This window comes from Phalaenopsis equestris, unplaced genomic scaffold, assembly GCF_001263595.1.
Source record: "Phalaenopsis equestris unplaced genomic scaffold, ASM126359v1 Scaffold000737, whole genome shotgun sequence".
Lineage (NCBI taxonomy): Eukaryota > Viridiplantae > Streptophyta > Magnoliopsida > Asparagales > Orchidaceae > Phalaenopsis > Phalaenopsis equestris.
In genome coordinates, this window is record NW_018165177.1 from 64,071 (window position 1) to 79,011 (window position 14,941).

At 34.5% G+C, this 14,941-nt stretch overlaps 1 protein-coding gene across 1 annotated transcript; it reads right to left on the reverse strand.

Moving 5' to 3' along the window:
- Positions 1–524: 524 nt before the first annotated feature.
- On the reverse strand, positions 525–14,737 carry LOC110030544 (putative DEAD-box ATP-dependent RNA helicase 29). Its single transcript, XM_020733292.1, has 6 exons — positions 14,696–14,737; positions 13,722–13,798; positions 13,258–13,310; positions 5,976–6,057; positions 5,846–5,902; positions 525–689 (listed from the first exon to the last, which is right to left on the reverse strand). Exons 4-6 carry the CDS (start codon positions 6,009–6,011, stop codon positions 525–527), a joined length of 258 nt encoding a protein of 85 aa, XP_020588951.1. The 5' UTR covers positions 6,012–6,057; positions 13,258–13,310; positions 13,722–13,798; positions 14,696–14,737.
- Between the last annotated feature and the right edge of the window lie 204 nt (positions 14,738–14,941).

Sequence of the window (14,941 nt, forward strand, 5' to 3'; positions counted from 1 at the left end):
ATGCACACATACCCACCCAATTCCTATGTATTTACATATCTAACCCCTAAAGTTTACTCTTTTTCTTTTCTTTTTACATTCATACTGCCCAAATCATTCATAGCAAATCCGCTATAAATACCAGAGAAATTTACATACAGACCAAACAATTCTCATGTACTAATATATTTAACACCCAAAGTTTGATATTTACACATATACCATTCCGATGTCATAAATCTATAACGAAAGTGTGTATTTCACTTTTTAAGAAACAGCGATGGCAGCATTTCGACATGATGTTAAGAATTTGAGTGATAATGAATGTAAATATGAATGTTTTGGTGTTAGATGTGTAAAACATAACAATTATGTGGGCATGCATGTAAAAGAAAAGCCCCTGAATTTTATTTTAATTTTAATTTTCTTCTCAATGTATATAACACTCATCTCAAAGCAAATCTAACGGCTCCAAGACTTTTACCGAATTTACAATCATGTCGAAAGATTAGATAAAGCTAAAAATATGAAAAAAAGTTAGATTTTTATGAAAGAGAGAATGTGGACTCACCTGCACGAGAAGAAGCATCCTGTCCTGAAGCAGCATTTGCAGAACCACCAAAAGATATGTTTTTGTGAGACCTTTCTTTCCATTTTTTATATATCCCTGATTTTTCAGCTTTCACTTTTGCACCGCTCTCTGTCTTGATCTATATGCATCAAAAAAGTAGAAACAGTTATTTAGAAGAGAGCCGATCATTTGGGAAAGCAAATAGGAAGATTTTTACATACATATGATAAGCATGCATATGAATAATGATAAGTTAATTGTAATCATTTGATATGGAGTTTTGGTTATCCATGTATGCATGCCTCAAGGAGCAGCCATATACTTCTGGATTCAATCACAACCATTCATACATAACTAGCTGGTTTGATCTTTATCTCTATCAGTAACTAATTATTGGGTGGTCCGGGTGCTGTTTTCTCATGACAAATATGAAGACTGTGTCGGTTTTCAACTTTCTCCATACAATCATCTTATTTGGAGATCTCAAATTCTAAAATTATTCAAGACAAATGGTTCTGATGGCTATCTTGATAGCTCCTGTCCAAATCATGCTTGTCGAAATGTTAATGAGGATGATAAATTTCTTCCCAATCATGATTACAATACTTTGATGATTGTTCATCAAAATTTAGCATTCGTGTTATACTCTACAATTTCACCCGTTTTTCTATCATACGTTCTTAATTTGGATTCCTATGTGGAAATTTGGATAACTATCAAACGACAACTGCAATCTACTGTTAGACGCCGCGGTAGTTCTTCAACTCGTTCTAACAATTTTAATAAAGACCATAATGCAACTTCCCGTGGAAACTATAAGAACACTAGATCCGGATTCACTTCATTTAGAGGTGGTTGTAATCCTAATATTGTTGTTACTTATCAGATTTGTGCCAAAGTTGGCATTTCCTTGCAGAATGTTGGCACCGCACCAACTTAGCATATCAACCATCTCATCAAGCTCTCCTTGCTGCTTGTCCTTCTACCGAGTATTGGATTTTGGATTCCGACGCAAGTTTGCACTCAACCATATACCGGATCCCAACAGATTTTTATTCGCAATTGCCAAGTGCTACCCGTTGCTCGCACTAAAAAAGAAATCTTACCTACTCCGCACCGTAAGCTTCACCTCTCCCCCTTACTCCATATTCCGAAGTTATCATATAATCTAATTTCAGTTCACTAACTTGTGGTAACTCATGTTGTATCATTTTTGATAAATTTGGTTTTGTTGTTACGGATCCGATGACAAACAATGTTCTTCTCCAAGGTCCCTGTCATCAAGAACTATCCGGTTAAGCCAAGTAGCCCTCGACACAGCCCACAACATATTCCGTTCTTTGACATCGTCGTCATGGCCATCCATCCGTTTTACTCAACCGCAACTACTCCATTAGTTAAAATTTATTTGAATTTTGAATTTTGAAATTTGAATCCTTCATGGTTGTCATGACATAACAACATTGTGCAACACCTTACGAGGAAAAATGAAGTTCAAACATAAATTTTGATTTGAGTTTTTACCCTTTTAATTGATATTTCATATTCAATTGATTAGAAAAGAAGAACTATTTAAATAATTTCTTCTTTATATGTTTCTTGTTGTAAGCTAAAGATGTAAACATTGTTCTTATTCAGTGAGGTTCCCATTAAATAGTGATGAAGCTAGAGAGAGTAGTGCATCATATAAAAAAAAAAGTGTTTAAGTTCTAATTTTGTAATGCATTTATTAACTAAATAGATTGTAATGAGTTCACTTCTTTATTGTATAATTTGAATTAATAGATTCTTATTGTTATTGTTGAAATTCAGAATAATGCGGAATAAAGCGAAATGATTTTATTGATATGAAAGGGGGTATAAATAACACTTACATAAATCATAGAATAAGAAGGACAATAAAAAGAAGACATGAAAGGAAATACATATAGTCTAATATCTCCAATTAATCAATTCATATTAATTATTTGGAGATCAAGGAAACAACATAAAATAGGAAAGCCTAATAGGAAAAGAAATAAATCCAATTCAAGAAAATAAACCTAAAATAGAAAATAAAATAAAATTATATTAGGAAATAAATCTAATCATCATCACTTATAATAGGAACAAATTATTTCCAAATATAAATTGTAACATTCTCCCTCAAGTTGAAACATAGTTGAAAATTATGTTAAACTTGGATTTGAAAACATCAAACAATGAGCGAGGGAAATCCTATGCCCGTACTGCGGTTATCTTTGACTACAGTTCCTGTAGTGTCAAAAAATAGGTGTAACAGTAATAATACAAAGGAATTTGCAGGGAAGTAAACAACAACGATTGTCCTTGACTGAATTCCTGCAATGTCTGTAGGTAGGCGGAAGGCTCCTACAGATAATATTGCAGGGGGGTTTGCAGGAAAGTAGATAACATGTAGGAAAGGTTGACTTCTAGTTGACTGCAGTTGTCTTTAGCTATAGTTTTTATAGTGTCTGTAGATATGTAGAAGACACCTACAGATAATGTTACAGGGGAGTTTGCAATGAAATAGACGACCTACAATAAAAGCTGCAAGGTACGGCCTGCAAGTAAAAAAAAGTGAGACTACCTGCAAGGAAAGCTACAGAGTATGACCTGCAGTTAAAAATTAAGAACACTTGCAAAAAAAGGAAGGCTTGTTGCAGAGAAAAACTCCAAAGGTGGACTTGCTGAAGTGTTGTCGTTACGGAAGATTGTGAGCTACACATAATTGTGGACTTCTTTTTCACCAAAAAATGTTGGCCCATACAAAATACAGGATGGTGCACGGCCCGACAAAGGACAAAACAGACCAAATGATATTGTAGGCAAGCCACACTTTGCTCTTCTTCAATGACGAAGATGTCGAAGCCAATTACAAAGTTGGTGGTTGAGCCGCTAACGGTGGCAACAAGTTTATATTGGAGCCCCTAGACCTAGAACAGTCTCAGAACCAGGAAAGATGCCACATTTAAATATATATAAATAGTATATTTTTTTCAGAAACGCAGATTCCTGCATTGATTGCAGGTAGAGGTAAAACGGTGACAGGTATTGATGTGATCTGCTCTTAAGCATAGCACTATTAAATTCTCGGTGATCAGTGTGCAGGTGAGGTCGTCACCTGCGACGAAAGATTCGAATAAGGTGTTTTCCACGGGAGAATAAAAATTGATGTGACCTGCTTCGTTTTGAGGTCGTCACCTGCGATGAAAGATTCGAATAAGGTGTTTTCCACGGGAGAATAACTTCGGTCTCCGACGACACCACCCCAACCGAAGACAATCCCATTATGTTTCTTTATGGCACACAAATAGTCCAGCATGAGTGCTAGACCAGAAAACTCGAAGGCATTTCCAGATGAAGCTTTCAATTGACCGGAACTGTTGCTTCCCCTGCAGATCAACAAACCTGAGATAGTGATTATGCGGGCATGGGAGTCTCCAACAGTGATGCTCACCATCGAAGAATTCAAAAACACGCTCTCAATATACAAGCAAGGCCTCCCCAACATCGTATATTCCCAATCCCGAAAGAAAACCCTCTCTAGAAGGTAATATACTAGTGAGTGTCGAGGGCGGCTAGCGGAAATGATTCGTCCCCATGCCACCACCTGATTATGATAGTTTTCTTCTCTGGCACGATTTGATTCTGGCCAACATTAAGGTCGGTGATGGCAGTGGAGCCCTTATAGACCCACTTAGCGGGGAGGAAAGAGGATCATTTTTGTGTTGCTCCAACAGAAGAAGCTGAGTCCGCCAAAACGAAGCACGCAGAAATCACGGCCACCAGAGACCAACTCAAGGAGAAGTTTGGTGATACGGAGAACGCCTGCTGCCCTCCTTGCGCACAATAAAGGCTCCGTTTTTTAGCACCGGTGAAGATGCCACAAATGGTCCCCGAGGAATCCACAACAGCCATAGTGGCGTCGGAGCCAAATCCCTCCACGCCCAAGATCAAAACAATGAGGAAAACAGTTGCGACTATGGCAGCAGTCAAGGAAAAATTGTTGGTTGCAGGTATGACCTGTAGGCATAAAAGAAATTGCAGAGGAAAGAGTCTGCAGAGGGAAAGGCTGCATGAGGGAATTCTAGCGGAGGGTCCTGTAGGGAGAGGAAGCTTCCAGCAGAAAAATTGAAAAGAGGTATTGGAAGGGTCTGTTAGCAAGGCAAAGATTGCCGAATGCAGGGAATATAAAGTTTTCCCATGGCGGGAGACACTAGGGTTTGTTTCAAGGCTCTGATACCATGTTGAAATTTAGAATAATGCGGAATAAAGCAGAATTATTTTATTAATATGAAAGGGGTATAAATAACTTTTACATGAATCCTAGAATAGGAAAAACAATAAAAAGGAAAGAATATGAAAGAATATATCACTTAATATCTCCAATTAAACAATTCATATTAATTATTTGGAGATAAAGAAAACAACATAAAATAGAAAAATCTAAAATAGGAAAGGAAATAAATCCAATCCAACAAAATAAGTCTTAAATAAGAAATGAAATAAAGTTATGATATGAAATAAATCTAATCATCACTTCTAATAAGAATAAATTATTAGAATTATTATAATTTTTCAGTCATAACAATTATTTACAATATGTTATTTATTGATTCTAGACATTTTGTGAATGTTTATTTATAAAAAAAGTTGAGAGCTTTTAATAATTTGGAAAAAAATTTGAACCGATAAGAGCCAATCGAGCTCGTTACGATCAATACAAAACAAACTTGAAAAGCAAATTTAAGAACAAGTTTTAACATGGGTGGGTCAAATTCAAACAAACAAATGTTCAAACAAAAAGAACATTAACAAACAATAAGCTTGCTCATCTCATTTTCACCGCTACACTTGGCTCATTTACTCCACTACTTAATAGTAAAGAAACCGTTCATATAACATAACATACTAGAATTAGAAATTAAATATTTATTTTCAACATATGTTAAGAATGGCAGATATAGACATATAAAGATTTGGGCATATTGTATAAAAAATAATCTTAATTTATTAGAATTAGATGAAAATATGACACTCAGTACAACGCAATGAAGAAAAAATATTCATGTAGCCGACCCCACTGAATGTGATAAAGGCTTGTTGTTGTGGTTGTTGTATGTGAAGTCCAGAGACATAATTTTGCATTCAATGAAAAATTTAGTGTGGTGAACTATATCAATAAATATTACTTTTAATACCCCTTTATAAATGTGAAGCTTCACTACACCATGTCTGATTAGGTATCACAGTAGAACTACGCATAGGAAAGCTTATAAAGTGCTACATTACCTTTCCAGTAGCTGTGACGCGTTCACCATTGTTCAATTTGATGTACTTCTTACTTCTCTGTCAACAAGAAAAAAAAAAATAAGAGTATTTATTAGGCCTTTAAAAAAGGAAGATGTTTTCAATTAAATACCTTATCCCAATGATATATAGATTTTTGTTTCTGCATTGTAGAACTATCATCAGCAACTAGATCAAGGACAGCAGTCTCCAATCTGCAAATTCGTAAATTAGTGCACCCTAAATTGCATCATCACATTATTAATTATTTTTAGCTATCACAATAATATGCACCGGCCAAATCAATCAATCATTTTTTTTTCTTTTTTTAGGGGCTTTTGCATACATACCACCCAATTCCTATATACTTACATATCAAACACCCAAACTTCACTTTCTACATTCATACCACCCAAATCTTTCAAATCACATAAAAAATATCACTAATTTAATTTTAAAAAAGTTAAATGCAGTTTTCATGCATATGTAAAGTGAAAAATGTAAAAATTGAAATTTAGGTGTTAGATATGTAAATACATTGGAATAAAGTGGTATGTTCAAATGTATGTAAATCATCCTTTTTTTTTAAGTGTGGGATAGTATCCAGACAAGTTTCCACGGGAATTAGGACAAAAATAAATAAAATCTATTCCACTGGTACCAATTCAAAACGATAAAATCCCAAATACATAAACACCTATAATTCAAGAGGTGGGAGATCTTTCCCAAATCCTAACTCTAAGATTTAAGATAACAATCACACATGACATAACCCTAAACATATTAAGCCCTGTTTATACCCAAAAATGTTAACTAACAAATGATTAAATTGTATTTTTAGCCTTGCACTTAACATAAGTGTTCAGGTTATGTGGATGGCACAATCGACGCCGGTCTAACATGACTCACCTCCAAGCAAAACACCTTGTCCTCAAGGTGGATAAGAGGAAATTGTTCTTGGATCAATTCATATGCTCCCATTTGACGTCATTAGTTGGTAATCCTTTCCATTTAATCGGTTTAAAATGCCCCAACAATTAATCATTGCATTCTCCTCATGTTATGATTGGTTGACATTATTCTCTCCATTGATATCATGCTAGAGCCTTCCCTTTCAAATACAAGACCGATACCATCAATTTTTCTTCATTTGTCAACCTATTGATAGCAAAGTATCCCTCCAAGTGATAAACTCAACCACAAGCATCCTCTCCTTCAAAGATCGACATATTCAGCTTGATTAAATGGAAGTAAATAAGAAAATAGTACCAGATAATTGGAGGTAATAGTTGGCAGGAAGTGAATAATGTTAGACCCTAATGAGTTCGAGATAGAAACTGTCAGGTATTATTTCCTTATTCAATGGTTGATAATTGGCGGGCCCAGCATCGATTGAGTGGAGCATGAGGCTGATGATGTCATGTGCACTGGTCTAACATTACTCCCGTCTCAAAAATACACCTTGTCCTCAAGTTGGAAGAAAGAAAACTCCTACTGAATCAAGTCGTATGACTCTCATTCATAAACTAACTTGAGTCTAGCTCTCCTGTCAGCACTTGACTGAAATAAGCGATGAGCCATTAACATTGCATGAGGAATGCGTCTAAACCATAGCTTGAGGCACCCATCTCAACAATAAATGGTTGGTTAAAATCAAATACTGCCATCATTAGTACAATCCTCATGGTCTTATTTCTAAAAAGTTTGGGTCACAACTTTCGCCCACTAAAAATTGTCCTTCAATTGCTTTGTCGATGGATTCGTAAACACCTCCGAGTACCGTCAGCATCTTCGAACGATCAACGTGGTTTTCCAGGGAACGGTTGTGCACTAGGATCTCTTTCAAGGACCTCCAACACAAACTTCCAAGGGAAAGGCTGAAACAACTTATTCATCAGTGGTTGAAATGTAGTAAGTGTGTTGGTGAGCCTAAATGGCATAACCATAAATTTATAGTAACACTCATGAGTTTGAAATGCAATCATGTGCACATCCATCGACCGCATTTGAATCTGATGATATCATGACTTCGTGTCAATCTTAAAAAATATTAGAACCCCAAACAACTCGTTTAATAGCTCATCAATCATTGGGATGAGAAATTTGTCAAGTATTGTTTCCTTATTCACTGCACTGTAATCAGTTTGCCCATCAACATATACTACTGAATCATCTTTCGCCAGAAGGCTACTGCAGCAAAGACACTAACACTGTTGGATGCATCCCTCAATTGATTTCCTTGTTCCAGGTAGCAACCCTTCAAATCAACCTTCTCCAACTTTGAATTGCATATTATCTTGTTGCTCCTATTGTCGCTCATTCCAAACTTTCAGATGTGCGATCCCTTCCAAATAACGTCGCTCGAATCTACTCATGATTCCAATACTCGATCCCCCATGCTTTTGTTCATTCCAATTGTCTGGATATCGCACTTCCAAGTGTTACCACTCGAGTCCGCTCTCGATTCCTTTGCTCAGTCCCACAACTCCTAATCCGCCTAATGCAGCAACACTACCCTAATGGCACGTAAATCTTTTTGATTGTTGTCGCTCACTTCTACTCCAATCCAAAAGTCGTCGCTCAATCCAGCAGCGATCGTCGACAAGTTTGCTTGAAACGTTGTGATCACCATTTCTTCCAAGGCCATGAATCTCCCCTACATTGACAAGAATCGTCCATCCATGGCCGAGAAACAATCTGTTATGTAGCTGTCTAGCCCAAGAACAATTTTGTCATTTATGCACCTAAGGACAATTGAGCATTTTATTATTTATTATTGTTTGTAATAAATAGACCTTAATAAGTTTAGGATTAGGTATGCATTAGATTATTGAGGTAAGTCTTAGGTTTAAGGTTTGGGAGAGATTTCCTATCTCTCGAATTTTAGAAATTAAGAGAGATCTCCTATCTCTCAAATTATAAGTGTTTATCTTTATATTCGTGTTGAGTTATTTGGATTATTACAGAAAAATATTTACTTTGCCCTAATTTTTGTGAAAATTTGTGTCTTTTTATACGTCAGATTGTATCATATTCCTCCATTTTAGATCTAATTTGGAACACCTCTCCCTCTAATGTATACTCCAATGCATCTACTTTCTTGGCCACCATTACACCTAGACGGTTTTCAATCACCAAGGCAAAACTATTATACATTGTGATCCCATTTTTGGCTTCCTAGCTAGCTTGAATCGTGATTGCATCGTGAGGGTCAGTGATTAAAGCGAAACCTTGTACGTCATAATCTTGTCATTGGCCTCCGAACTAGCTCGAATCGTGAAACAGTCGCGCGGTTTGGTAACGAAGGTTGAACCCTGTACGTCGCAATCTGGCCGACTAGCTCGAATTGTGACTATATCATGATGTTCGGTCACCAAAACAAAATTTTGTACGATGTGATTCCGTCATTGGCTTCTCACCTGGCAAGAATTATGATGGTACCGCAAGGTTTAGTCACAAAACCGGAACTTTGTGCGTCGCGATCACATCGTTGACTTCCCAGCAAGCTCAAATCGCGACCTTATTGTGAGGTTTGGTCCCAAAGACGAACACTGTACGCTGCAATCCCGCTGTTGGCTTCCGAGCTAGCTTGAATTGCAATGTACAGCCGCAAAGGTGGAACCCTGTACCATGAATTAATAGGAGAGAGAAGTTTTCGTAGGAATTAGGGCAGAAATAATAAAATCTATTACGTGAATATCAAATCAAATGATATAATCCCAAATATATATATGAAAAACACCAACAATTCAAGAGGTAGGTAATCTCTCCCAAACCCTAACCCTAAGATTCAAGATAGCAATCAAACATAACCTAACCATAAACATATTAAGTCATATTTAAACCCCACAATAAAAGCTAACAAATGATTAAATTGTCGATTCATGGTGTGTTTGGGCCAGCGGTGTGGTGGTGATGCAATGAAGCACCGCACTTTCTAGTGTTTGGCAAACCTGCATTTTGTCAGCTTTTTAAAAAGTTGTGGTGAAAAGCTATACTTTGCAACGGACCTAGCTAGGTGCTCCAATCGTTTTTCCATCGCAATGTTTATTTTCAACAACTTTGAAACGCCAGATACTCTGAGTGTTTCTTCCACTGTAATGCTTTAATCACTGACCCCTAAAAGAGATATGGTTATTATAGACTTTTCTAATATAAAATGTGAGACAATTTATTTTCCTCAAACAATAATATTCACTTCAACAAGCATTACTTTAGTTCGTACTTATCTTCATGTGGCCTTTAAAGAAGGATTTATGAACAATTAAGCTCCCTCAAACAAACCCTAAATGCGGTGGTTGTTAGAAAGCTGCAATCAAAGTCTTTAAAAAAAAATTGTAATAGTCGTTGCAGTTTTTTGAATTGCAACTTCTATAATAGCTTCACAGTAATTTCTTCAAATAGTTGCAGTTGCCCCAAACAGACCCTTAGTCTTGCGCTTAACATAATTTTCAAATTATTTGGAAGACGGCACTGTAGGGAGCGGTTTAATAGGGTGCAGCATGAGAACTTCCCAAGAGAAAATTTTCCAAGAGAAGATTTTCTACATAATTCCAATTATATTGGACGTCTCCCAAGGAGAACTATCCACCATTCATTCTTTGATTGAACATTACATATGGTGTTAGCTCTAATTTGGGTCAGTCTTGATGCATTACTTTCGGCCGTGTTATCTTTACTCGACTCATTTTAATACCCAAAACTTTTGTGTTATTTCTATCTACCAACTACTTAGTACCCAAAGTACCTAAAATCATTTTCCAATTATTATAACATGTCCCTAAGATATAATGACAATAAAAATAAAACTAGAAATACTAAACTGCTTTGAACTCTCAAGAATCCCATAATCATGAAGAAAATATAAGTCTTAATTAGACTAAAGTTTATGTAAGTCTTAACTAGAAATTCTAAGAAAATTCCACAGGTCAGAGCCATTATACAAAAAAACTAAGCATTCATAAAAATCAAAGCAAAAAAATTTAGATTACAGTTTTTAGCTTCCTAACAAATTTTTCAACCATCATCAAATAAAATAAGGAAGATTTACATAACACACAATTCTTACGTATTTACATATCTAACGCCTAAACTTCAATTTTTACATATAACCACCTTATCCATGCATGAAAAGATGTATTTCACTTTTTAAAGATAAAATGGTGGTATTTTATGTGGTATGAAAGATTTGGGTGGTATAAATGTAACAAAGTTAAATTTAGGTGTTACATGTGTAAATACATAAGAACTGGGTGGCATCTATGTAAATGCCCCAAAAAATATTGTTAAGCAGTCAAAGCAACTTCATAACTTTCAAGATCACTTTCTAGTAAACACTCCATAGCAACTCATTTAGGAGCTCCCTAAACATCAATTTGCTTTGTGAAGACAGGAGGAATGTAATAAAGTAGAAATGGGAAAAAAAATCCAAACAAAAATAGTAACCGACATATAATATGTCTAGAAGTTTTACCAAAACATCTTATGCAAAATTTGATTTAACATCCTAAGCAACACCCGGCTGAAGGGAATGGAGGAGGATTCAAAAAATGGCCACAAATAATAAGGATAATGTTAGTGTTGCCCTCAAAAGGCCTCCAAACATTGAAAAGAGAAGCTAATTGGAAAAAACAAAGCGAAAAATTCAAGAGAATCTAAGTAAATCCTTACCTCTGAGAAGTAAAACCATGGTTTCCCTTCACAGATAGTCCTGCCTCCAGGTGCTAAGCAAAGAAAATGTTGCATCAGTTGTAGCTACACCGCCATAATCATAATGATTAAATTTTAGTAAAATTTACATGCATACCACTCAATTCCTAGGTATTTATATATCTAGCACCTAAATTTCATTTTTTTGCATATATGTCTCTTTGCATATGAATGAATAGTGGTATTTGTTTATGTGATGTGAAAAATTTGTGTTAAAAATATAAAAATAAAGTTTAGGTATTAGATACCTGAATACATAGAAATTAGGTGGTATGTATGTAAATGCCCCTAAAATTTATATGGTCATAACCAGGAACGACCGCACACATAATGATCGCCAAAATACTAAAGACGAATTAAAAAAAATGATTTAATTACAACGAGCAGAAGTTTATCACATAGCATACTTGATTAGCTGGAACAGAACTTATATAGAAGTCTTCATCCTTAAAACTTGCTTCCTTCCTCTTCACACCACTTAAGCCTAGAATTGATGTCATATGTTAGTGCAACGGACAATAATATTTTTTAATTACAGTTTAAAGCTGAATAAAGCACAGTTATGCAATTTAAACAAATTGACTGCAAACTAAAATATGAGCAACAGCAACAAAGCTATTAAAAAAAACAAGCAGCAAAGATTAAAAAACATAAAAATCAGTAATAAAAGTTGAATATTAGATGGCAGACCCTTAACCGAAGTAGATAAAGGGCAAACATGTAATATTAGATGCCAGAAATATCAGCAGGCAAAAAATTATACAACCAATTTAAACACAGATAAGCATGTTTTAACAAAATGCCAAAAATAATTATGTTTATAACAAATAAAGCATGAACAGCAAATTAGAAGGCATGTGATGCAAAATTTGTATTTCTAGGAACATTTATTGTGTAACATAAGATTATCATGCGATGTCCTTAATAATCAGTACAAAGCGTCGATACAATCAATGGGCTACATACCACAGAATTCTTATTTGTTTACATATTTACAAAATTAAACTTTGATATTTACATGCATACCAGTCAAATCTTTAACATCACATCAAAAATACCACTATTATTAACTTTTGAAAGTGAAATACATCTTTTCATGCATAGGTTTATAAATACAAAAGAATTGTGTGGTAGTATGTAAATTTCTCTTAAATTAATAGCACACCTTCACCATTGTCAGCACTGTCAAAAGCTATTTAAAAGTTTGTATTTTACTAGTTATCTGAAATTGATTGGAAATTGACTTTTACATAAATTTCAAAAGGGTTGGTTACATGATATAAATACAGAAGTTCTATTAATATCATTTCAAAAAGTATTTTTAAGTAGTCAAAGCAACTTCATAACTTTCTAGATCACTTTCTAGTAAACACTTCATAGCAACTCATTTAGAAGCTCCCTAAACATCAATTTGCTTTGTGAAGACAGGAGGAATGTAATAAAGTAGAAATGGGAAAAAAAATCCAAACAAAAATAGTAACCGACATATAATATGTCTAGAAGTTTTACCAAAACATCTTATGCAAAATTTGATTTAACATCCTAAGCAACACCCGGCTGAAGGGAATGGAGGAGGATTCAAAAAATGGCCACAAATAATAAGGATAATGTTAGTGTTGCCCTCAAAAGGCCTCCAAACATTGAAAAGAGAAGCTAATTGGAAAAAACAAAGCGAAAAATTCAAGAGAATCTAAGTAAATCCTTACCTCTGAGAAGTAAAACCATGGTTTCCCTTCACAGATAGTCCTGCCTCCAGGTGCTAAGCAAAGAAAATGTTGCATCAGTTGTAGCTACACCGCCATAATCATAATGATTAAATTTTAGTAAAATTTACATGCATACCACTCAATTCCTAGGTATTTATATATCTAGCACCTAAATTTCTTTTTTTTGCATATATGTCTGTTTGCATATGAATGAAATTCTGTATTTCATTTTTAAAAAGTCAAAATAGTGGTATTTGTTTATGTGATGTGAAAGATTTGTGTTAAAAATATAAAAATAAAGTTTAGGTATTAGATACCTGAATACATAGAAATTAGGTGGTATGTATGTAAATGCCCCTAAAATTTATATGGTCGTAACCAGGAACGATCGGACACATAATGATCGCCCAAATACTAAAGACGAATTAAAAAAACGATTAGCAGAAGTTTATCAGATAGCATACTTGATTAGCTGGAACAGAACTTATATAGAAGTCTTCATCCTTAAAACTTGCTTCCTTCCTCTTCACACCACTTAAGCCTAGAATTGATGTCATATGTTAGTGCAACGGACAATAATATTTTTTAATTACAGTTTAAAGCTGAATAAAGCACAGTTATGCAATTTAAACAAATTGACTGCAAACTAAAATATGAGCAACAGCAACAAAGCTATTAAAAAAAACAAGCAGCAAAGATTAAAAAACATAAAAATCAGTAATAAAAGTTGAATATTAGATGGCAGACCTTTAACTGACCCGTAATAATCTGTGTTTGCATATGATATTTAAGGAATTATACAACCAATTTAAGCACAGATAAGCATGTTTTAACAAAATGCCAAAAATAATTACGTTTATAACAAATAAAGCATGAACAGCAAATTGGAAGGCAAATGATGCCAAATTTGTATTTCTAGGAACATTTATTGTGTAACATACCATTATCATGTGATGTCCTTAACACTCAGTACAAAGCGTCCATCAAAAAAAGGGTCTACAGACCACAGAATTCTTATATGTTTACATATCTAACAACTAAACTTAGTTATTTACATGCATACCACTCAAATCTTTAACATCACATCAAAAGTACCGCTATTATTATGTTTTTGAAAGTAAAATACATCTTTTCATGCATAGGTTTATAACACCAAAATGTTATAAAAGTAAATATCAAACTTTGGGTGTTACATATGTGAATACAAAAGAATTGTGTGGTTGTATGTAAATTTCATTAAAATGAATAGCATGCCTTCACCATTGTCAGCACTCATAAACTATTTGAAAGTTTGTATTCTATTAGTTATCTGAAATTGATTGGAAACTGATTTTTACATAAATACCAGGGTTTCAAAAGGGTGAATTACATGATATAAATACAGAAGTTCTATTAATATCATATGCAAACATAGAGATTATATGAGGACAGAAAGAACCTTTTTTTTCCCAATCATTTGATAATGTGCTCTCCACATCAGTTTCCTGCAAGAGAAGGTCGGATATAAGCAAAACACTCAATTAAGAAAATAATATCTGCTGGTAGTAACACAGCAACTTTAAATGTAAATAATAAATGTCTTTAAGTAGTTCAATGTACTATATTACAAACAAAATAGATCAAAGGGGAATTTACATATATAGCAAACAATTCTTATGTATTTACATATCTCACACCGAAACTT